General features: G+C 36.9%; 2 protein-coding genes across 3 annotated transcripts; one reads left to right on the top strand and one right to left on the bottom strand.

Moving 5' to 3' along the window:
* Positions 1 to 1,176: 1,176 nt before the first annotated feature.
* Positions 1,177 to 3,143, top strand: LOC112048471 (probable asparagine--tRNA ligase, mitochondrial). The gene is made up of 3 exons (XM_024086003.2): positions 1,177 to 1,399; positions 1,495 to 2,502; positions 2,814 to 3,143. The coding sequence occupies exons 1-3, from the start codon at positions 1,274 to 1,276 to the stop codon at positions 3,069 to 3,071; spliced, it is 1,392 nt and encodes a 463-aa protein (XP_023941771.1). The 5' UTR covers positions 1,177 to 1,273; the 3' UTR covers positions 3,072 to 3,143.
* A 243-nt stretch (positions 3,144 to 3,386) lies between these two features.
* Positions 3,387 to 24,098, bottom strand: LOC112048477 (pre-mRNA cleavage complex 2 protein Pcf11). 2 transcript variants are annotated; one of them, XM_024086010.2, is made up of 16 exons: positions 23,902 to 24,098; positions 23,606 to 23,820; positions 21,860 to 21,985; positions 21,600 to 21,776; positions 20,296 to 20,484; positions 18,685 to 18,831; positions 15,807 to 16,536; positions 13,097 to 13,247; positions 12,355 to 12,653; positions 10,678 to 12,276; positions 10,093 to 10,417; positions 9,670 to 9,896; positions 8,812 to 9,029; positions 7,305 to 7,475; positions 6,645 to 6,819; positions 3,387 to 5,964 (listed from the first exon to the last, which is right to left on the bottom strand). In XM_024086010.2, exons 2-16 carry the CDS (start codon positions 23,756 to 23,758, stop codon positions 5,612 to 5,614), a joined length of 5,040 nt encoding a protein of 1,679 aa, XP_023941778.1. In that variant the 5' UTR covers positions 23,759 to 23,820; positions 23,902 to 24,098; the 3' UTR covers positions 3,387 to 5,611. The 2 variants fall into 2 exon arrangements, with proteins under 2 accessions (XP_023941778.1, XP_023941779.1); XM_024086011.2 differs by having other exon boundaries at positions 21,624 to 21,776.
* Positions 24,099 to 25,069: the final 971 nt, after the last annotated feature.

The following is a 25,069-nucleotide window of genomic DNA, read 5'->3' as shown; positions in this document are numbered from 1 at the left end:
TGTGTAGAAGAAGGCGAGGGTAAAAGAAATACGTGTTTATCGATTTTCTTTGTTCAACTGATTTTACAACAGTTTACAAAATGCATCGGGATGATAGAGCCAAAAGTATATTCAAGTCAAGTGATTAGCGTCGACATGTGCATGGGACTTGTGCAAATACGAACTTTTAACTTCTTGATAAGCTACAAATTAAATATTACTATGGATACGCAATACCACATTACCTCTCTAATTGGTCTCTGTTTATTTTATCACAAGTAGTTCCTGAGATTAGCACGTTCAATCAAACAAACAAACAAACTTCTTCAGCTTTATAATATTAGTATAGATATATCACCCCAAGAGCTCTTCTTATTACTTTTTAGCATCTTAAGTAGCATTTGGCAAGCAAAATGCAACGGTTTCACGCCCATCTGTCTATATATACTTCTCTGTCTACGCTGTTTACATGTTTCTTTCATGCTGCATGTTTTCACTGTAATAAAATGATTGTCAGCTGGGAACTTGAATGAATAGTACATAGTCTGTGGCTGGCAGTGTTGCCAGAAGGTTACTTTTGTAACCTTTTAGGTGATTTTTTGACTGCATTGGTAACTTTTAGATTACATTAATAAAAAGGTTACTTTTACGTGATATTTAGGAATTTTTAAAATTTACTTACAATTTCGTATATCTAAAACAGAACGGTCGTTAAATCAAGAAATGCGGACAAATGCTCAAGAAATCATCGATGTTTTTGTGTCAATCTCACTATAAATGAAGACGTTACAATTGACGTTGCGAAATAAGTAAGTTGCAATTTGCAGTCACATTGAATTTCTTAAAAAAATCAAGTATGAATTTAAGAAATAAACGTCAATTTTTTTTAATGCTTGCTCTTTATTTGTATTTTTCTTATCCCATGAGGAATTACTTAAGATGATTCTATTTACGAGTAAAATGTCCTTCAGTTTATAGTAATTTAGTACTTGGCTAATATTCGTAACAGACAGTTAATAAACAAAAAAACAAAATTATTTTAGCCCCCAGAGGCTGAAATGGTGGTTTAGCCATGCTGTGGAACGCAAAAAGCAAGAGTAGTTAGTGAAAAGGTTACTTTTTACACAAAAAGGTTACTTTTTTAATATTTCGGGTAACTTTTCACAAGACCCAACTGGCAACACTGGTGGCTGGTTGTTAATGTTATTTAAAAAAAAACAAGTAAACACTAAACTAAACATAACCTTAATTACTTGGAAAAATATAATTGTATTTTAATTAATATTTTAACGCAATGTTATGTAGAAGAGTGTGTATCAAATTAAAAAAATACTTCATTTCTGGTCAAAATCACTCAAAATATAGTGTAATATCTTCTGTACTGGAAAAAGCTAAAATCGGTGAAGTTGCTGAAATTAAGGTTAACATTAAAATTAAGTATACCTATTTAATTAGATAAAATACAGAAATCTACTATTTAAATGCAATATTTACATTTTGCTTTTGTTGATTCAGGGTTGGGTAAAAAGTCTTCGGATACAGAAAGATCACATTTTCGCGGACGTAAACGACGGCTCTTGTGCTCAAAAGTTGCAAATTCTCATTCCCAAGCATCTTAAAACCGACGCGTTGACGTACGGTAGCTCCGTGCACATAGCTGGAAAACTTTCGAAAAGTCCTCGCGGTCAACTGGAGTTGCTAGCAGAAAATGTTACTGTACTTGGCAAATGCGTAGTCTTGGACGGTTACCCTTTTAATCCGCGTACTGCGCACCCTCCCGAGTACGTAAGACAATACCTACATTTACGATCACGCACTAATTACTTTTCCGCTATATTAAGAGTGAGGAATGCACTTACCAGGCACATCCATGAATATTTCGCATCTAAGAACTACTTGCATATCAACACTCCTATTTTAACGTCTAACGATTGTGAAGGCGCAGGAGAAGTCTTTAAAGTGCAGCCTGAAAACGATGAAACTATTAAGGTGATGATGCAAGAAGGATGTAATAGAGATACAGTATATTTCGGCACCAAGACATACTTGACTGTATCAGGCCAGTTGCATTTAGAATCTATTTGTAGAGGAATGGGCAATGTCTACACTCTGGGTCCAACTTTTAGAGCTGAAAATTCCAGGTCAAGGCTACATCTATCAGAATTTTACATGTTGGAAGCAGAAATAGCCTTCTGTGAAAGCATATTAAAACTACAGGATGTTATAGAGGATTTATTGAAATATTTATTTGTCGAGACATGGAATACCAATGAGTCAGACATGTTTTTAATTGATAAGAATAACAGAGCACCTAAGTGGACAAATAAAGATTTCATTACATTAACATATGATGAGGCAAGGAATATTTTAGACAAGAAAGGTTTAATATCAACTGAGGAAGGCATTAATAAGGAGCAAGAATTAGCCCTAGTGGATTATTGTAAAGTACCAGTTTTTGTAACACAATGGCCCAAAGATTTGAAGTCATTTTATATGAAGGAATCTCCTTTAGACAGTACAAAGGTTAGTTGATACAGATTACACACACACACAAATTTACAAACAAAACAGTCTTTCTACTTTATGTATGCCTGAGACTAGCGACACTGCAACTGAATTCCAAGATGTCATAAAGATTTCATCTGACTATAACTTTGTGTCTAGTTTGAAATATTTGCTCTAATTATCTTATTTCGTTGTTTACACTTCAATAAATGAACTATTATTACATGCATTTTTATGAATTGTTTGAAAATTGAAAGTGAAGTTGAAATTGAATAAAATTATCTTGGAACAATTATTTCAGTGTAAATTAATTTTGTCCTTCATTTTAGGTGGACGCTTTAGACTTGCTAGCACCAATAACTGGTGAGATTGTCGGTGGGAGTCTCAGAGAAGATAACTATGATAAACTAAAGAGAAAACTGCCATCTGAACAGTTGAACTGGTATTTAGAACTGAGGAAATTTGGTAACATACCCACTGGTGGCTTTGGTTTAGGACTTGAGAGAATAATGCAGGTTTTATGTAATATATCTAATATCAAAGACACCTTGCCATTTCCAAGATGGCCACACAATTGTGATATGTAATTTTATTTATTGTTGAAAATAATTGTTAATTTAAAATATTGTGTTATGAAGAAATAAACTGTTGATAGACTGCTTGCTCTTTTTTTCTTTCCTAATTGAGTAATGAGGCATTTATAACCATAGCAAAAATATTGAGTTTAGTAAATTGCTGAATTGATTTTGATAAATTTCTTTTATGTGTTATGCTGAAACAATCATTCTTTAAATTATATAAGAATATGTTTATGTGTTCTGAGCTCACAACAAACATTTAGATTTGAGATCATAACTTTATTTCCTTAGGGTTGACATGGTAGTAATTAATTAAAAACAAAATTACTTTGACAAATTCCCTTTATTAAAGAAACTAAACTAAACAAATATGTGGCACCTTAGGAATACCTATACGAGTAGAGGTATGCAAACAAAACAATATTATGATTAAAACAATAACTTTTTATTGATTTTTGATACATTTTTTTAGTTTATTCACACATGTTTTTATAAATAAATCATTAAAACATTTAAATAAGGAAGTAACAAGAGATTCCTCTACCTAAATTTGTATTTACCATTGTAAATTAAAATACCACTTAAAAACTTTAAACTGATATTATTCATTATACATTAACAGAGTTTTTAAGTGTTAATCATCACTATAATACAAAAATTAAAACACATTTCAAACAGACAAAGATTAGACAAAACATTTATATACATATTTGCTATTTACAAATTCTTAATAACATACAAAATATAAAATAATGGTAAGAGCCTCTGCTAGTGACGACATTTTTAAATTTAGATATTGAGTGTCCCATAGTTAACAGCCTCAATAGCTCAACGGTAAGAGCGGTCAAACTCATCACCAAGGTGGTGGTTCGATCCCCGCCCTGTTAGTCTATTGTCGTACCCACTCCTAATACAGTCTTGCCTGACTTATTGGAGGGGTCACATTAAAAAAAAATAGTAGGGCCTCCCAATATTCCAAACTGGGGCTTCCCAGTAAATTTCATCTGCCAGCAAAAATATAGTCCCCTAGTAAGTTTTAAATTTGCAATATTAATGAACATGGCTTAATTTAATATCACAATTTAATTTAAAGAATAGTTATATTTATCATTATTACATAATATTATCTTAATTAAATTAAAAAATCCACACCTACTATAAAAGTATACAATTTTGTGTTTTATTTTATACAAAACATGCATGTTTGACACAACATTCTATTCTATGACGTAAAGGATTATACTAAGTAGCTGATACTTAAATACCTATTATACTTGTAGATCTTCTATTTTTGAAATCTGTTTGGGTTTGGTTGTAATATTAATGTGTACAGACAGGCGTTATAAAAGGAGCATTTGTGTGAAAATGAAGGGACGGAGAGTAGAAATATATTGTAATAATATTAAAGAAGTAGTTTGTGAAGTTGTAGGGGAGGAGAGGGAAAAAATTTATTCACTCATAAAAGTATGGTCCGCCTGTATTGATTTTTTTGATGAAGTATATTTTATAAAATTACCATATTTATCTGGGAGTGGTTAAAAATCTAGGTACTTTTGAATAATGATAATAATATTTGTCACTATACAACTTTCAAAATAAAAATGTTCATGTAAGTAATAAAAAAAAATGTTATTTCATGGACAAGATCACCCAGATCCGACAAGTTCTCTACATAAAGGGATTTAAAAATTGAACATTTCAGAGTTTTGAGTTATGAGGATGCTCCAGTTTCAGAGTGAAACATACATAGAGGATTTCTTATGTTCAGTATAGAATGAGAAAATAAAAGTTCCACTTTAAAAAGATTGCTATACAAGGAATAAAAAAAACTCATAATATTTGCTAAATAATAGGCATATATGTTTATATACTGAGGAATACTCTAGCAGGTAAACTATATATATTTTTTTTTTAAGTTTGAGCACTTATTCTATCATTGTTACATGATTATTGGTTATTACTGATCTGGGATATCCAGAATTAATATGTACAAAAATTACCAATTACATATTTACTATAAATTAACAATATAATGAAAGATAACAATAGTCAACAGTCACACAGCGGGCGATGGAAAGAGCTATGCTCCGAGTATCTCTGCGTGATCAAATCAGAAATTAGGAGATCCGCAGAACCAAAGTCACATAAATAGCTCATTGATTCGCGAAGCTGTAGTGGCAATGGGCGGGGCACACAGTTTGAAGAGCCGATGGACGTAATAAGAGTAAAATATATACAGTTCACAGCAAATAAGTTAGTCGCATCTAAGTTTATAGTGATATAGGAAAAGTTAACCCCGTAAAAGCGAAAAGTAAAAGTACTTAATTTTGCCATAAGATGTACAATATAGTTAGTCAATTGTCATACCCCTGCTTATAATTGCTTCAGCCAACCTTACCCTACTGGACCAAGAGAACACTAAATCTCTTGGTGGTACTTTTAGTTTAGACTACCCACAATTGTGAGTTTTCCAGCTATCAGTGACTAACCTCAAGTGGAAATCGAATCCAGAACCACACTACTAAGACATCATCAATCATTATTACACTTCACATTATAGAACACAATCCAGAGAGTTCACTGCCCTTCTGCACTGGCGGTTGCCTACTAAACTGCACTCCTTCTAACGTCGGCTTCAACTTATACACCAACTCTGGCTCTTCACCAGGTGGCAAAGGCTCTTCATCAATGCTTATGTCTTCCAGCTTATCATCCACGGGGGTGATGAAGGAGGGGATGCTCTTGGAGATGTTGATGCGGATCCCTCCGAGGGGGAAGGCGGAGGCGGGGGTCGCGTCGTCGAGCTGCACGTTGCCGTCGATGGATGACGTCACTGTTGTGTGCGTCGTGTCTATGGTCGGCGGTATGCTTTCGACTTCCGCTGTTATTATTGGCTCGTCATCTGCAAAGTTTGTGAAATACAAAGGTCAATGACAGCTTGGAAAGTTTGTTGATGACACTCCCATGATATGCGGACGACGGGGGAAAGGATCGCTACCCCTCTCCCGGCCCGCGCGGACCATCGAGTGTGTTACGAACGAATTTGCCAAGCTATAATGTCTCAAAAGCGCTACAACTTAGTGCCGTAACGCCAGTTTAACAAAAAAAACAAGGGTCAATATTCAATAGCTCAAAACACAAAGTAAACTTTTTATTTCGTTACTATCTCTTATTATATCAACCTATTAATGACCGACTGCCAGGGTCAAGCCTCTTTTATACAAGCGGGAATATGGAGCTTAGCCCACCATGCTGCTTTAATGACAGACTGACTTTGTTGACATGATGTGTCTGCAGCATGACGTCACAATTTTTACCCAACTGCAGGGTTATGTATGTATGTAATATTCTTTATAACCTCATATCTTCCAAACCGCTGAACGGATTTACGTAATTAAGATATTGGTATTAAGATATCCTATATAACTAGGGTAGGCATTATATGTACTAATTGTACAACATGGTAAATTACAGGTACATGAGTCCTCAGGGTATGCAGTGCATTTTGCATCTATGAGAAGCTTGACTTGCCACAGCTCCGTATAACAATAATTAATTTCAGGGAAATTTTATATCACGTACCTGGATCAATCGGCTCTTGCTTGACCTTCACTTTAGCGAACTCCTCCTGGTGGTTTCGGTCGCGCGTGGCGCGTTCGGCCATGGTCTCGTCGTCCGTGTCAGCGTCCTCCACTAACAACTCTTCCACGGGTTCCGCTTTCAATATGACGTCATCCTCGTCGCCCTCTTCATCCACCTGAGTATAAAAAGAGAATATATTAAAAAACAAATATATAATATAGCATTGATAATTCATAGCAGCGCTATTCTATACCGCCGTTTTTATAGTGTAATATTCAAATTTATATCCAGTGAGTTTCGAATTCATCTATATCTCTCTTTGTCTAACATAATACCATAGATAGAGATATAATGAATTTGAAAATCACATTGTAAATTTTTAATAAGACTAACTTTGTAGCGGTGTGCTAGTGATATTGGTCAGTCAAAAAAATCAACATCAGTGCCCTAAGCTGCATACTCACATAGGATCAATGTCAACATTGATCCTATGTGAGTGGGTATCAACCTCCATATTAACTCTCCTTTAAAACCAAACATTCAGAAAACTTTCTCAAAAAGTTCATTAAAATCCATTCACTTTATCTCAGTGTATACATTAATTATTGCAATGTTTCATTTGACTCGAATAAAAACCTACTTGAAATATTTTTTTTTTACCTCTAGAGGTGGCACCGGCTCGGGTTCAACGACCTCAACCACGGACTCGTCGTCCGACACGTCTCCCTCGTCCACGTCTTTGATCTCGATAGGTTCTGTCGACTTCTCCTCGTCCACCTCCAGGATGGATTCTTCCTCTTCCTTTGGAGGCTCTTCTTTGGCGAGAGACGCCTAAATCATAAAATATAGACTGAAACATTATTTATTGGGTAGACAGACTTAATTTTTTAATTTTTTGGCCAAGTCAAGTTGGCCCTTGACTGCAATCTCACCTGATATTAAGTGATGATGCAAATCTAAGATGGACACGGGCTAACTTGTTGGGATGAAATCCTTTTCGGTTTCTACACGACATCGTACCGGACGCGAACGCTAAATCGCTTGGCGATATGTCTTTGTCACCAGCCAGACTTGGACGAATTAAGAATACCTCAATCGGCCAACCCGGTGATCGAACCCAGGACCTCCGTCTTCTAAATCCACCGCGCATACCACTGCGCCACAGAGGCCGTCAAAATTGAATAGGAGAATGAGTAGAGACGTCTGTGGTAAAATACCTTCAAACGTAGCGAGATGGACTATTTCTGCCTAGTCAAATCAGAAATTGAAGAAATGGGTTTATGTTTATGCTGTAACTTTACAGAATGCAGTGGTAGGTCGTTCCCTCATTTGATGTATGGATTACATTAAACAGGTTGCAGGAAGTCACTGGCTATAGTGTGTGGTATCCCTTACAGGAGGCCTATATGTATATCCAGTAGTAAAAGTCCATCGGCATCAATTGATGCAATCTAAGATGGAAGCAGGATAACTCATTAAGAGTAGGATGAAAATCCACCTCTTTCGATTTCTACACGACATCGTACCGGGACGTTAAAGGAGATGGTCCATTTCAGGTCCACTCTTGTACCCCGTATCATTAAAATTTAAAAAATACAAGGATTTTGTTAAAGTGAATAAAACTAAGTAAATAAAAAGAAATAAATAAAATAAAAACCCAAGTTTATGAGTTATATCAAGATGGCGCCCACAGAGCAGCTATGACATGACAATTGACAGTAAACGTCAAATCGATTACTGCATCTGTCCGCCATTATTACCCTTAATAGTGTTGCATTTCTTGGGAGATAATGAATATTATTTTGAAAGAATTAAAGTAAATTTGTAGACTTGTATATAATCAAATTTTGGACCATTACCTTTCTTGGTGGTATCTTTGCCGGTAGGGTGGTAACTAGCCACGGCTGAAGCCACCCACCAGTAAGACCTGCTGGCCTATTTCCTATTTTGATTTTTATTACCAACCCATAAAAATAAAAAACAAATCAATTGACAAAATGTCATCTACATACTACATATGATACAAATTATTACAAATGTCTTCTGGTACTTACGGAGTATATTATATAGTATGTAGATGACACTTTGTTGGCCACTTCAATCAGTTGATAATAGAGACCAAATTAGTAAATTAGGCCACTGGACCTATAAAGAAAATGTACTCTACCTTGTAGTCCTGGTAGCAGAGCGGGTGGTAGTAGTGCGCGTCGTGGCGCACGGAGTTGCGCAAGTGCCACTCCTCGCGGTCCTCGTTGTAGAACTGCTGGAAGCGGTCGCCGCACAGCGCGCAGTGGTGCTGCGGCGCGCCCGCCGCCGCGCTGGGGCTCTCCTCCGCCTCGGCCGCGGGCGGCTCCTCCGCGCCGCCCGTCTCGAACCAGTTCTTCTCTGTCGGGACCACAATAGTTACATTAGCAAAACACCAAGACTATACATGACATGTCCCAAAATGGGCCTTTATTATTTATAATTTATAAGCAAGACGATAGTATTTTTTACGAATAGAAGATACAAATTGCTGTTGAGAATTTTTTTTTTAGAATTCTTGGAACCCGAAATAAAATACGGAAATCGCGGCAGGATCCCAACTGCGGCGCAGAGGTGCGTGTAGGTTCCATTTCACTCTCAGACGCTTCATGAACGTCCGACACAAACCGAACTAACACTGTCTTGGTCCAAGACAGTGTTAGTTCGGTTTGTGTCGGACAGTCCAATTCGAGCCGCGTTGCAAGAACCATGACTTGAACATGACATGAGGTCCCGGGGTTTGAAACTAGCCGGGCATACTCCGACGTTATACCACACGAGTTATAGCCGTGTTTCATAATTAATTGATATAACATTCAGACACTAAGACTATTTTCAGATGGGCAAACAAAGTGTTTGTCTCTAGTCTGATCGTTGTGCCAGTGAATAAAGTGCGCTATCCTGGCAGAGTCCCGCTCGCATCTGTTCTGACGGAAGTACCAGTTGAGAGGTTGTGACAAGCCCAGAGTATACTATACCGTATACGTCTTTATTCACTAACCTCGTTCCTCCAGATCTTCGAGCTCTTCATACTGCAGCCAGTCAGACAGATCGTAGTGCCAGTGTCTAGAGTGCGCCCGCCTGGCAGAGTCCCGCTCGCGTCTGTTTTGGCGGAAGTGCCAGTCGAGATGCTGCGAGTAGCGAACAGTGTGCTCGGGCGGGAAACGCGCGCCGCATCCACTGCACTGCATACCGCCGTATAACTTGGCCACGATAGCTGGTTGTTTACTGTAGACATGAAAACTATTTATATCCTCTTTTCCAATACTTTAATTTTATTTTATTTTATTTACACCTTGACATTATCTAAAAACTAAAATCGCACTGTAATCCCAAAGAATGAATGTAACATTTTAATGGACTACTGGCATAATAATCAGACTTAATAATAAAATAATATATTTACTAAATTATTCATACTTACACTTTCAAAGTTTGTGATTTAAGCAAGTCAACTTTGTGCACCACATTCTTATCTTCCTTCGGACTTTCTTCAATACCGTTATTTTTAATTTCTGGCTTAGTGTCGTTGACTTGCGGCACAATGCCAGTGGCAACCAGCTTAGCGTATAGATCGCTCACGTTTATATTGCCAAGGATTGGCAAACTCAAGGCTGGCTTTTCTTCCGAAGGTGTTTCCAAGCCAGGGATGTTATCTGGCTTGGCAAATAGAGGCTCCGCCGAACTGTATACAGAGCTGGATGCGGGTGCCATACTTGTTGGCATGAGACTTGCTAACATGTCCAGACCTGGGAACACAAATATTTTTCAAAGCTTTTTTATAGTAACAATCGACGGACCACGCAGAATACCCAATGGAAAAAACCCTTCGCAAGCTTACAGGGTGCTGCTCTGTGTTTATCAACCTGATGCATAGATTTTCAGCCTCATGTGCCTGTAATTTGACTGGCAACCATATTCTTCAGACAGAACTTTCGATGGAAAAGTAAAAAGGGTTGACTCTCCTTTTTCCTCTTCGAGAAATAAATAAAAAAGTGAATTGTCTTACCTTTCATTTCACCTTCAGGGCTCGGTGGTTTCGGTGGCATCTCAAGTGAAGGCATATCATCCGTTTCCATCGGAGCACTTACATCATTCGTTTCAGGTTCCGGCACTTCGATCGGTTTATCAGGTATCGATGGCTGAGGAGAGCCTATACTGCCTTCCATTTCTGCGATCTCGACTTGACCAGGTTTGATGTTCTTAGGCAAAGCCGAAAAACGTATAAAGAGCTTTTCGCCGCCGACAAATATCGGCTTCGGAAGGTCACCGTACTCTACTTTAAACGGCTGCTCATTGATGAGTACAGTCCGCAACGAGTCCACGAAACGAATCGTAAAGAAATTGCCGTTTACGTGGAATTTTTGCACCTTGGCGTCCAAATACACGGGACAAATGTTCGTCGCGTTGACTATAAGGTTTATCTTGCCAGCAACTAGATCGGTCCGTTTCACTTTGCCGATGTCCACTTGTGGCAGAGGCCCTTCCAAATGAACTAGATGAGGCTGGCCGTCGATCAACACCCCCAATGGTTGTCCGCCGAAGAAACACTCATACCATCTACCGTTAATGTACAACTCTCTGGTGGGTGCACCAAATCTGATGTTGAAAACTTGATCGTCTATCTCGACTTGCTTGTAGCCTTCGTTGAAAGAAATAACTACAGAGTCCTTGTTGTCAAACGTGACTCTCCGGCAGCCCGGCCAGAATTTTATCTCGCGAGGGTCGTCCCAATCCAACATAATAATTGCAGTCTCCCCGTAAAATCTTATTTCTCTGGGTATACTGTCGATTTGTATAGTTTTTACGGGATCCATGTCAATGTATTCTAGGATTTTGAAATCGGTGGGCGGGACGTTGTAGCCGGGAGTGCCGAGTGGAGGCGGCGTGTGCGAACGTTCGTAACGTTTTAAGGGTGATTCTCCTTGGCACATACCAATAGTAGGAGCCGGTAGCAGCGGCATTCTCGGATCGAACGCAGGTCTCGGTATTCTTTTGTCGAACTTTACTCTAAAATACGGTGGCATGGGGCCTCTGAAACGCCTAGGTCCAAATTCTTCCATTCGCGGCCGTTGCCCTCTCCACATTGGGGGAAACGGACCTGGTCCCATGAACATTGGGGGCATCATCGGTGGACCTGGGAACGGTGCTTGCGCCCCGATCTCCATGTTTTCTACGAAAGGATGCATCCTCATATCCGAGTCTTGGAAGTGATTCTGGCTATTTTCAGTCACAGGCTCCACAAACGCAGCTGGCGTTATTCTCTCATCGATGTCACCGAAATTGTTCATTTCTGATGGCGAAGATTTTGGAGATGGCACCTTGTTATCTTCGTGTATGTGTGCTTTGAGTTTTCTTTTGGATATTTCTAGGGATTCTCTTTGTTTGGCTTCCTTCAACTTTAGCTTCTCATTTAGTTGCAAGACTTGGTACATCAAAGTATTGTACTGATTCTTATCCAGCTGTCCGTCTGTAAACTGTTCCTTAGCCTGATTCATGATTATCGATATAGTTTTTTTATGATCTTCTGCATCGAAAGGTTCTGCGTTTTCTGTTCTCACTTCCGTTTCTTCTACACTGAGTGTACGACGTCGTTCCCTTTCAATACCTATAAAATATTTCAATTGAGTATAGCTCTTTAATATAATATAATCAATAAATTATTTTATCAATACTAAGTACTTACTTGGTGATTTGCTAAATAGTAGAGGTCGCCCTAGTCCGTCTTTTACTTTAGTTGCCTCAGCTAATTTTGCTCTAACAAGATCTAGTTTTGAGGGTGTTTTCTTTGTAGATTCTTCCTTTTCTTTTACTTCGTTCCAGTCTTTTCTTGGAGATCTAACTGGAGATACGGTTGTATCGTCAATATCTTCTTCTTTGGCTTTAACTTTTATATTATTTTCAGTGATGGAGGGCGGCGGTGGAGCATTTACTTCTTCAACTTGAGGTAATTTGCGAAGGTCGACATCTTCGTTTCCAAAAAGACTAAAACCCAGTAAAATACATTAAAACGTTAATCAAAAAACTCTAAACATAGTTAGAATTAATGTCAAACAAACTGAACTTAATAAAAGTATAAATGATTAATTTTATGATAATGATTGGCTTTAGTTCTAATATTAAGGGACAGGATTTGTGAGTACAAACTAAACGCTGGTCAGCACAACTGAAACGCATTATCAAACTATTAATATGTAGTGATACAGAGGGACATGACATTGAAACCCAAACAAGACATTGTTACTTATCAATCACAAGCAGATTGTAAATAAATGTTTCTTAAATGCTGACGCTTCAGTTTCACACACCAGCGTCTGTCTGTACACCTTACTACAACTAAAGCAAAACGCTCATCATAAAAGAGACCATTATAACAAATTTACAAACAATATTTACTTTAAATCTAACGTTACTTAGAAGAAACTTACATATCAAACTTATCAATCTTGTTTTTCTTAACTTTCCCTTCGAGTGTTTCTGTCGAAGGTCGCTTTTGTGCAACGGGAGCAGCTGTTTCTGTAATAACAGGCAATACCCGAAGATCGACATCTTTTGTTTCCGCTACAATCTCTGGTGGATCTGAAAACACGACTCTATTTATTGTAGTCTAAAGTCCAAGTTTGCATGCTTCACACCTTTTACCTGATCCTTTTATACTGCAGCATTGGATTATATGTTTTAGTTCAACAATGAGTTCCGAATCACTTTATTGTTGAGTGTAAAGTAATCGACGATTCTTCTTTGCCACTGGATCTTGAATATCGCCTTCATGTGATATTAATTCTAATTGTGCCTTATTCTGTATACCTAAGCCTATCTATTTTATCCAGTGAGCTGATTATGCTACTAGCCCGATTTAGTATATGATAGTAATCTATTTTAGGTGTCTTCTGTAATCTATTATCAACCAATTTACCTGTTGAAGATCCAGTAAGCCTTATGATATGTCACGATATCACGAGACGAGGAAAAGACAAAAGTCGACAAATAGCGACGCAATCGAAAATACCGCTCTCTTTTTAGCTGCCTTGAGACGAAAGAGACAGCGATATTTCAACTCCGACATTTTGTTCGTCAATGTCTTTTCTCTTCACGATATGGGGTTGACGCATGCTAGGCCCTAATGATGTATGTTTGGATGCTTAACAGACTTAAAAATGAAAATATATAAATAATAAATCTCATCGATCAATATGTTGAAAAGACAAGAGAGGTCCAGACCATTTGTATACCTTTAAAGTTACGTAATCACTAAGGAAGGTAAGAATTTCAAGGTCAAGATCTGAAATCGGATAGTGTGAAACTCTTTATACCCTTGATTGTATTGAGATTTAACCCCTTTTCTCAGAGGAGACTCCCTTAAGAGTTGTTCCACCCAGCTCTTCTGCTTCTGCCTTCGGGCCCCATCAGGCGATGCTTCTGTGTTCGCCCCAAACCCCCCCCGGTGACGCTATCCCATAAAAACCCTACGGCTCTTACACAATCAGAAAAAAAAACACATTTTCTCTTATTTACAGAAACGTGTGTGTTTGTGAATTTCGTGCGTCTCTCTTAAATGGACAAAAATCCAGTTGACATTCACGGGCTGTACGGCATATTTCCAAAAATTTAAAGAATAAGAAAAGATAGACGATTCATGCCGACTTTTCACTTGCTTAAGCACCAAAAATGAACTTAGGTAGATTGGTCATAAAGATAAAACTAGAGTTAAGATTTATGAGCTCATTTCAGTATCAAATGTTGTCACTAGTGATGAAAAAAAAATCAACCGATTCCCATTAACTGAAAATAACTTCTAAAGTGATTTTCAGATAGCATGTGTACGGTGACAGTCGTCTGTATGACGTTCATTATACGTAGGTACTATTATCGTGAATCGCGGCAATCTTTCAAGAGTGAAACTGTCATCTGCACCATCCTACATGAAACGAACCGTAGGCAGATTAGAACATATACAGATTACAAGGTAGAACAGATGTGTAATAGAAATTGATTTTTCAAACTAAATTGAGCTATTTTCATCACTATACAAACCTTTACGAGTATTTGTTTTATTTTTAACCATATTCCCATTGAAGACATGATGTTAGGCTTAGGACTAAATAAGAACTTCACTTTTTTCAAACCTCGTGTCCAAAGAGTTATGTTGGCCTAAAAATCCCTTTAGTTTTTGAAGTATAAGGAAATATAACTTTATATTTTGGTGAAATATGAGAAATTTTTCGACTCTTCTATTAGTTAGTTTCATTTAATATTGGCATAATTTTTTGTCAGAATCTTTCTATTGCTTACTGCAGGCCAGAAAAAATTCGTTCCAAAGATTGAATATGTTCCAAAAGGTCTTGACAGACTTATAAAGACGTTTGCCATTCTTCCTTAGTAGAAAAACAATTATAGAATCATCTTATATTTCCGTTTAATTTTTATTTACAATAAAAAATAAAAAAAGAAAATATAAGTAATAATATAAGTTAAAAGGCAAAACCATTTTATACTTCGGTTCTAGTCTTACTAAACATGATGTAGAATTATTGCTTCTGTGAAGTTTGTTCTGCTTTCTGGATATTGATTTGCTTTACTGATGTCACAATACTTTAGCATTCTTTTAAGCTATTGCACTTGCATTGATAATATGTGATATTCAACACTAACATGAAACTAACAAGTAATGTTTTATTTTGTTGATATTTCCATCTTTTGTACACTAAACTGAATATGAAGTGTGTGAAGTTGTGAAAATACATTGCTTCCTATCATAAAATTTCAGTGTTTTCAGCTCACTGGATACTATACAATATGAGTGATGTACGAACTGTATGTGCAGCATTTGACACTTTTGACTGTGATTATAGATAGTATGGTTGTTGCCCAAGAATGGTTTTTCTTCGAAATATGTGTTTGATATTCACAAAGTAATCTGTCTGATTATGAAGTGCAATCATCGTGCTTTGATTTGTAAGATAAGTCTAAAAAGGGGTTTCTATAACTGTTAACATTAAAGGTTAGGTTTAAATACTCCAAGAGTTGCTAAATATTTTATTTTTCACAGATATATTTGTTCTTACATCCTAATATCACAGACGATATGACTCGACATCCGCGTAATCTAACCTCGCATTCTAAAGAGAGATATCTTACTTGTCGACTCTTCGGCGGGCTTGGCTTCTTCTTTCTCCGTTCTCTCCGGGCTCTCCGACTTCTCCTTGTTTCTCCTCATGTAGTGTTCCTTGTGATAATTCTTGAGCTCCTTGAACGCTACGACTTCTGGTTCTGCGATATTTTCTTCCACCTCCATGCGTTCTTTCGCTTTGATCTTCTTTTCTTTATCTTTCTTCTGCCTTTTTTCAGGAGAGGAACTCGAGCTGTCCTTACCCTCTCGTCTCTTCTTTCTGTCGCGGGGGAGATCTTTCTTTTTCTTGATCGGGGGATCTTCTTTTTCGCGTTGTATTTTGGGGATGGGTGGCAATTTATTGATCCTTTTGGGGTCGGGAATCTGAAGGCGGTCCATGTAGTCGCCGACAACTTTCTCATCGTCAATTTTCTCTTTCTTCAATTTTTGCTTTTCCTTGTCATGTCTGCGTTCTTCGCGCTTTCTATTTCTCGGGCGGTCGAGGCGCGGGTCGCGGTTTGTTTCAGGCCGGACGTCGATTGTTATGACGTTCTTTCTTTTGGTAACTCGGTCTAGGGGTTTGATGTCAAATACGTTGGGTGCGATAGGGGGCACGATGTTGAGGGCCGGCGAGGGTAGCGGGGGTTGCGTGGAGCGCGCGGGCGGGGGTCGCCGAGAGAGACGAGGGTCGCGCCGTGCGCTGGCGAGCACGCCGCTGACGGGCGCGATGCGATTGGAACTCGTCGATTTGTTGACCGGCTGCGGAAACAATTGTACAGCTATATGAAACTGTCATTAGCTTGGTGCTTCTGCTTCTTGTGAAGTTAAATTATACAAATAGCAGAACCACCAAGGTAATGGTGGTAAAGGCAGCGGAGTATACCCAGTCTACTAGGAATATTGTGTTGTCTGACAAAGTTTACTAAACAAAGTTGGGTTAGTTACACCATTTACAACAATAATGGCTACAGAGTGACTGAAAAGATCTAGAAAGTTTTTAAAAGCAAAATGTAAATAATTATCTAGTTTCGGTGATAATACAATATTACAAAAACGATCACTAGAGACCTCGGACCGATTACCTATGGACTAGTAACACACTCAAATTCACCAACAAAATTGTCATTATTTGAAGGGGACAAGGTTAACTCACACATCGAAATACACACACGTATAATTTTTGGCAAACTAACAAACACATCTCTTAGAGTTGTTACATAGAATATTCAATTACTTGATAATGTTTCGCAGTTCCGAATGAAGAATTTATACTTTTTAGATATTGTTTTTATTACAAATTTGATATAATTAAGTAAGGAATACTTATTTATATTTAATTAGAAACTTTTAGAAACTAGACTGAAACATCCATTCTATAGAAACAGTTTTTATAAAGCTTTAGATCATTGATCTTATACTTTGACAGAGGGGTTACGATTAGCAAGGCAGGTCCTTATATAATTGGTCTAAGTCAAAGACACACAGTCAAGTAAGGAAAAGTAATTGAAATTATGAAAGATTTTTACATTTTTTCCTCTTGCCTTGTTGGCCCTGCTACTTACTCATACAAACGTGCTGGACATCATTACAAAATATCGATAATCACTTTACTACAAAGATGAAATTTGCCAGGGAGTGTATAGTTAGTACACGTCCGCTAAGAACATATTAAGTAACAGGCTTGACTTAAGAAGATATAAGAGCGGACAAGTCGCGGGCATCCGTTAGAACTTTAAGCTTTAGGACTTTAGTGGATTTAACCGGTTCAGAGTTAAACTCTGAAACAGTTTAAATCTGAGTGGTGACTTGACGTATTGGCAAAAGTCTTATTCGAGTCAAAAGTTTTTATTTTACGTGACTCATAATCATCAACAGCCGGTGGAAGTTCACTTCTGCATATACACCTGAGGACTTCCAAACACCAGTCTTGAACGTGTCAGTGACATTGTCAGTCCCTATATTAGGGGTCATCGTACTCTCCGACTTCTGCTACAGGCGTATAGACCCCGGCAAGTACGTCTTGATTGCTTAAGAGTAACCATAGTAACGTTGACGTCATTATAATCGAGTATGCGATATCATTTTGGTACAACGTACTTGCCGGGTATGTTCGCTAGGCCCCGAAAATGCGATAGTTCAATTTACAGGCTACATAAGTAGTTGGCTATACTTCGTCAGTTCAAGTGTTTTAATAGTATTTCTGTTTATGAGTCTTTATGAGTCGTACAATGACTGGGTGAAATAAGCTTCTGAAGCAAGATCTGCTGGCTTGAGTGACTCCAGCGGGGACTAGTTAAAACATCGTTGCCAATTCTGGGACAATCACGGAGTGTTACACCATCAATTTACTATTTGCGAAGTTGATCGACGTTAATCAAATACGATAGTGTTGGTATAAACTACACTTTGCTTTGTGAAAACTTGCCGTTTTTGTGTGCCGTGTGATCGTTGTCGTTTTTAGCGCTGGGTCAAAAGAGACTCCAAGTGATCCTAGGTAGAACACCAAGTATTCATTCATTACATGAACTTTATATTTAGAAGATGCTACAATTAAAATGTCACCAACAACAAAGTTGCTATGAAACCGAACAATGTCAGTGCTGTAACTTTCAGATTTTTTTTATTCTTTACAAGTTAGCCCTCGTCTACAATCTCACCTGATGGTTAGTGATGATTTAATCTAAGATGGAAGCAGGCTAACTTGTTGAGGATGAAAATCCACACCCTGTCCAGTTTCAACACAATGTCGCAACACAACCGGAAAGCTAAATCGCTTGGCATCTTTGACAATAGGGTGACAACCAGCCAGAATTGAACCAATAAATAAAAGCTCAATCAGCCTAGCCGGGGATCAAACCCAGGACTGAAGCATCAAAATAACTAGTATATTTGAAGAGTAAAACTCACCGGTCCCAATCGCTGTTTAGCCGAGAGCACGGGCGGAGGCTGCGGCGGCTCCACGCTGGGCACCACGGGGCTGACCATGGCTACCGGCATGCTGGGAGCGGCTGTCACTGGAGCCACCGGGGCCACTACCACCGGTGTGACCGGGGGCTGAAAAATTACGAGTATTACATACAAACAAAATTATACGTGAAGCTATAGGCCTTTCAGTAGCTAGAGCTCAAAAAGGATTGACTACAAATAAAAAAGACAAATTAACTTCGTCAAAGCAGGTTCAATAACATAATCATCTACTAAGCCTTACTCAATCCGAGGTTTTGCACCTAGGACTTTATTAAATCCCATCTATCCCAATAAATCTAGACCAGATATTTTCCTTTTGTCCAAACAAACAAAGCGAATAGTACTTGTCGAGCTTACTGTGCCGTAGGAGACTAACATTTCGAAGGACCACAGTATAAAAGTGAATAAATATTATGTACTAACAAATGAACTAACTAAAAATGGTTATGTAGAGTCTGTACGCCGTAGAAGTAGGTGTGAGAGGATTACTAGCAAAATCTCTCTATAACTTGCTTGAAGACCTTGGCCTCTCTAGAAGTGCAGGTAGTTCTATATTAGAACGAGTATATATAGGGATAGGTAGGAAGAACAACACGAGCCTTAACCCTAAACCCTACATCCTGTAGTCACAAGTCCTGGACTTTGCTTGGAGTTTTTCTGTCTACCATGCGATGGACCCGGCACCCGCACGGTGAATCCATGGAATGCTAAGATATTCGTCTCTCTCAATAAGATTATAATCGCATTAGATCGTTGATCTTATACTTTGACAGAAAAGTAACGTCTAGTGAGGCAGGTCCTATACAATAATTAATCTGAGGCAAGCAGTAACATGTACAGGCTGAAGGTATGGTAGCTCACCGGGTCCACTAGTACATTATATAAATAAGTATTTATATGTCACTAATATTATAAAAAGGAAATATTTGTATTTTTCTGAAAAACTACAGGATAAATTTGGAAAATTCTTCCACCATTAGAATTATATGTTATCCTTTATGAACAAAGGTTTTATGTTAAATATTGCTAAGTATATACCTGTGAATTAATAAACGATATTGTTTGTTGTAAAACAAGCTATCACAGTACCCATAACACAGGCTATTTGGGGCTATATAGTGATGTGTGTATTATTTTACGATTAAGTTTAATCGGACTTAATATCCTAGTAGGTATGACAATTGATTCGGAGGGCCTAGGTTTGAATCCAGTTCGGAGCATGAATTAACTTTTTAGTTTATATTTTATAAATTATTAGTATAGATTATTATTGTTTATTGTAATTATTTAACAATTTATTCAATAGGACACTTGACGTAAATGTAATTTGTAGTTTTAAGTGTAGTTTAATCTTTAAATTTAACCGGACAACAATGCTGTATATCCTTTAAGAGATGGCACTCGTTCTTCTTCTTTCCTGGGCCTTTTCCGCACTTGGCCATTAGCACTAGTACTTATAAGTTTAGCTATGTACAGATTATATGTTTCTTGTTATCATTGTTGGTTTAGCGTCATAAAGATTGCATACAACCATAAGTTTAGTATATTCACCTTTTTAGTAGACTTCTCTGCCAGCTGCAGCTGCCGCTTTGTCTGCTCTAGTTCCATCTCCACCTTCTTCCGCTGCAGCATGAGCAACTCCTGCTCTTTCTTGGCGAGGATGGAGCGCATCCTCTCCTCTTCTTCAGTCAGCGCGGCGCTGGTGGTTGGAGCGGGCGCCAGGGAGGCCACTGGAGCCGGCTGGTGGAAGAACAAACATTGTTAAATTGAAACAGAATACCGCTTAATTATATATAATGAGCAGGCTTATGAAAGAAGATGTGTTATTTCGAAACTTTTTCGACTATATAGACTAACTCTGTAATAATTGAAGTAATCTTTAGTAGTGGATAATGCAGCTATGGTAGAAGGCACTTGACAAAACAAATACCTACTTATGTGGGACCATTTACATTCATTATTTCTTTTTTTATCATATTCAGCAAACTGATTGAACTGTGCCTTGGACACAATCAAATTTTTGGTAAAATTTTATATTAATAAGATATATAAGATAATTTGTCAATTAACTTGCAGTTTTGTTTGGAGCATGTAAACATTGTTTGAGTCTTGAGAAGCTATTTTATAGGTAAACATTGTTTTAGAAGATTGTCTACAATGCTCTTTACGAAAATGGATTATTTTTATATCTATCTGCTATACTAGGTGAATATTTTTATAAACCCTAAATATATAAATATAAATAAATCCTATAGCCTATAAATCTACTGAACTGTATAAAAATGTATAGGAAATAGTCAAAAATAGAAAAACTAATCTGCCAGTCAATGTCAAATTATATACATCATTTGATTTGATTTGAGATTTCAGATAACAAGTCCTAAGACAGGCTATACTTTCTTCCAAGAAATTCTCAGCAGGGAAGTTGGTAACGATGTGCTTTAGACAGCATGATAAGCTTCATTCTGGTCATTATTGTTCCTCAACATTATTTCATGATTGTTATGGTGTCAGACATTATTGGCATCCTAAGCATGTAACTTCAAAAGTATAAAGTCTGTAAATAATTTTTCATATAGAATAGGAGGCTAAGCCCTGTCGTAGGCCATTAAAATAATGGACAGTACAAGTACCAGAATACAAATCAGTTTCAGTATCCCTTAGAGTATTCAATTTAGCCCTAGTTAGCTATACTAAAAAAGTTCACTTTGTATGGTAAAAAGTGTGCTAAAATCAAACCTAGCAAGCAATTACAAATTGAGGAAATATATAAGAACTAATTTATATGAGCGCTATATATAGCATATATACATATATATGTGATATACACCAAAACATAATCAACTAAAAAACACCTTTTTCAGAAAATTTGGATTTACATGGATGTTAGACTGCTGGGGCTGGACTTGGATCGGCCAAGCTGGATCTATGAGGTTCACTTTGACGTCAAGTTGGTACAACTTGGTCGATGGGAACACATCATGCCAAGTCTCTCGGAGCTTGAACATTTGTGAACGTATTTTCTCATCCACCTGTAAAAACAACACATTGTTAATCTAACTGTATATTGCATAAATTATATTTGACAATATAAAAATTATATTTGTATATTTACCTGCTTGAATGTCTTTGTGAACATGTTAACAATGCTCTGTGAGAACTTCTGAGTGTATGCACCTCCGACATTCTTGATAATTGAATCGACTAAATACAGAACTGGCAGCTTGATGTCTGCAGGAACCTGTGAGGAAATAGAAAGTCTAATCCCAAGCCTAGCGGCCAACCCAGTGGTACTGGCCTGCCCCTTTAAGACTCTTGAGCCGTAGTTGATTTTGTTAACTGTTTTGGTGCAAGGAAATAATACAAACTTCATTTTAATATCCCTTTAATTTTATTGGCACGAGAAAATAAATAAGAAGTCAGTTTGGTAAATCCTTTATTATTACATTTTTTGTACACATGAGTTATGTGTTTTAGTTATTACATACCAATACATAACAGGTATCTCCTATTATTTGTTGACTAAAAAAAAATATTTGCAAATGTAACATAAATAAAAAAAAACTGATTAACAAGATACAATCTGTAATATTAGGGAATATGAAATGTATTGAGTTTCAACAAAAGAACTTGATTAATTAAATAATAATTAAGTTAAAAGTGGGGTTTAAGATTAATTAGTAAATAAGACACACCCTTATAATTATAATCTTCTTTAAGTCATAATTTTAAATATAATATGTAAGTGGAAATCAAAATTTCTTCTAAACAGTAAGAACTTTTGTTCCCATTGAATCATCAATCATCATAATATTTTTTTTAACAATATTATAATAAAACAAAATGGAGGTAAGCAAAGTCTTGAAATAAAAATTGTTATAAAGGTTCTGAGCTTGCCTCTGCCTGGGTCTGCCTACAACATCATAATTTTTGTAAGTGTAACTTTTCACAACATTTTCTAAATTTTATAGTAACACATATAGTGCAATTTATTCCAAAGCTTTTTATTGTTAATAATATTTTAGAGAGGAAAGAGTTGATTGTTTGTTTTTGGTATTGAATAGGCTCTGAAACTACTGAACCAATTTTGAACCAAAAAAATTGAAAAATTCTTTAATGTTGGGAAGCTACACTAATCCCAAGTGCTATAGGCTATATTTTCCCTGTGGGAACAAATTATACAATCATTTACATCATAATGAGATTTTTCTTAACCATATTGTGAGACATGCCATTGATTTTGTGGGATTGTGATTAATAATATTAAAAATAACCATTAAGAAAACAAAATATATTATTCAGTAGAGTTAATCGAGTCTATGGGGCTGTTTACAGAGTATATACCTTGTAGGTAAAATAAGTTTATACCTTGAAATTAAATTTAATCTAAAAAAACTCAAGGTAAAATTACTGTGATGTTGTGCAATGCAAAATTTAATGTTTCAAATATCTCTAAAAACTTGGACATATATTGCATAGCAATGTTACCATGCGAAATGGCAATACTCATTCTCAGACCGAATTATATGCCGGCATTCTGGTCACGGAAAATGAAATTATAGTTGAAATGGAATAGTTATTATCTGTTCCGTTTTTAATTATTACATAGTGAATCATTGACATAAAGGAAATATACAATCTTGATCTTTAACCAATACACAGAACAGATTGTGATCATTGCAAAGAATAGGAACACGAATCTAGGAGATACCTGTTTGGTGCCAACTGGTTACAATGATCTTATTGTTATCAGCAGTGCACAACCGCGCCAAGCGGACAAATGCGTCACACACTGACACTTTCCCTTCCTCACGTCATAGCGTATCCCAACGCCTTCGAAATTTTAAAAATGCAAATTCACCTTCTCCAAATGCTTCTCCACTGTTTCAACGATTACACCAGCGTGCTCGATGTTCTCTTCCGCGAGAATCGTAAGCATATTTATCAGAGGCTTGCTGTTCACAGTCAGATCCGATAAACTCGACGCGTACTCTTCGGCAATTTCTTTCGCCATGGTGTTCGCCTGCTTCCGTCGCAGTGAATACCATTCCCGGGACTGATTTCAAGCGCACATCGCTGTAATTAAAACAATCCATGTTACGTGGCTCCTCTTTTCAACATGGCGTAACGTTTAGGTGATATCGAGAATAAACTTACGTTATCGCTGATAACGACGTGCGGACACAGTTAATTGCACAACTTGATGACTCCAACTCACGTACGAGACTATAGGAACATTTTTATTGTCTCTTGAACTCACGTATGTTTAGATTATTTGTTAAAATTAAATGTAATTGTTAAGAATCATGCCTGCATGCAAGAAGTTATTTAACAAACTAAGATGGCGGACGGCCAACGAGAAAAGAGAACGATAAAAGCATAGACAAGTGACAGTTCTATTTCCGCTTTTTTTCTTCTAGTGCTACGTGTGTAACAATTTTATTATATGAATTTGACACTGTGAATTGTGAAAAAGTAGAAAATAAATAAGAGCGCAGGCTGTAGTCACATAATATCGTTCATAGGGTAACTATTAGTTCTGTCGTCCACTTGGAATAAAGTATTCTTAATCTCTAGGTAGATAAATGTATATAAATCTCTATATCTTTATTCCATTCTTTGCGGTCTAATTCTCTAAATAACTAGAATCCATAGCTGAGCCAGATAATAAATCAGTGGTTAACTTGTGTCATTGTCAATGTCAACTGTCAACAATTTGACATAATGACGTTTGCTCATTGCTGCGGTAAAAAGTAGGTGTGGGTAATATCGGATTCTCTGTGTATCAAATCGAAACTATATATTGATATTGAATATCGGATTCTGAAACTATATATTTTTGAAACTATATATTTTCTAAGACTATATGTTTTCTGAAACATACATTAGTTTGAATCTATCTTGTATTACTGGATTCATGTCACTTCCTTATCGCTCTGGTGAGATTATGGCAATACATTTATAATTTACTTGAGGCACAGATTATGTACTTGAGGTTAAGTTTTTTAAGGGTTTATATATTTCCCCTTTATTATAATAGGTTATTTAATGATTATTTAATTAATTTGTTATATATTTATTTATTTAGTTAACCGACTTCTTTATTTACGAATTAAAGTTTTTTTTGTTTGCGCCATCTATGTTTGCGCCAAGGAACAAATTGGTTCGCGCCATTAACGCCATCTATTAATAACATGTTAACATTGTAATTTATATTTACAAGAATACTTAATTGATAATATAATTCCTTTATTTTCTTCGTTGCGCCATCTGTTTAAAGAAACATAAACAACAATGAATGATATTTACCTGTGATGCCATCTTT

The sequence above is a fragment of the Bicyclus anynana genome, chromosome 23, assembly GCF_947172395.1.
Source record: "Bicyclus anynana chromosome 23, ilBicAnyn1.1, whole genome shotgun sequence".
Classification (NCBI taxonomy): domain Eukaryota; kingdom Metazoa; phylum Arthropoda; class Insecta; order Lepidoptera; family Nymphalidae; genus Bicyclus; species Bicyclus anynana.
The sequence above is the reverse complement of the archived record's forward strand: the minus strand, read 5'-3'. Positions and strand labels throughout refer to the sequence as shown.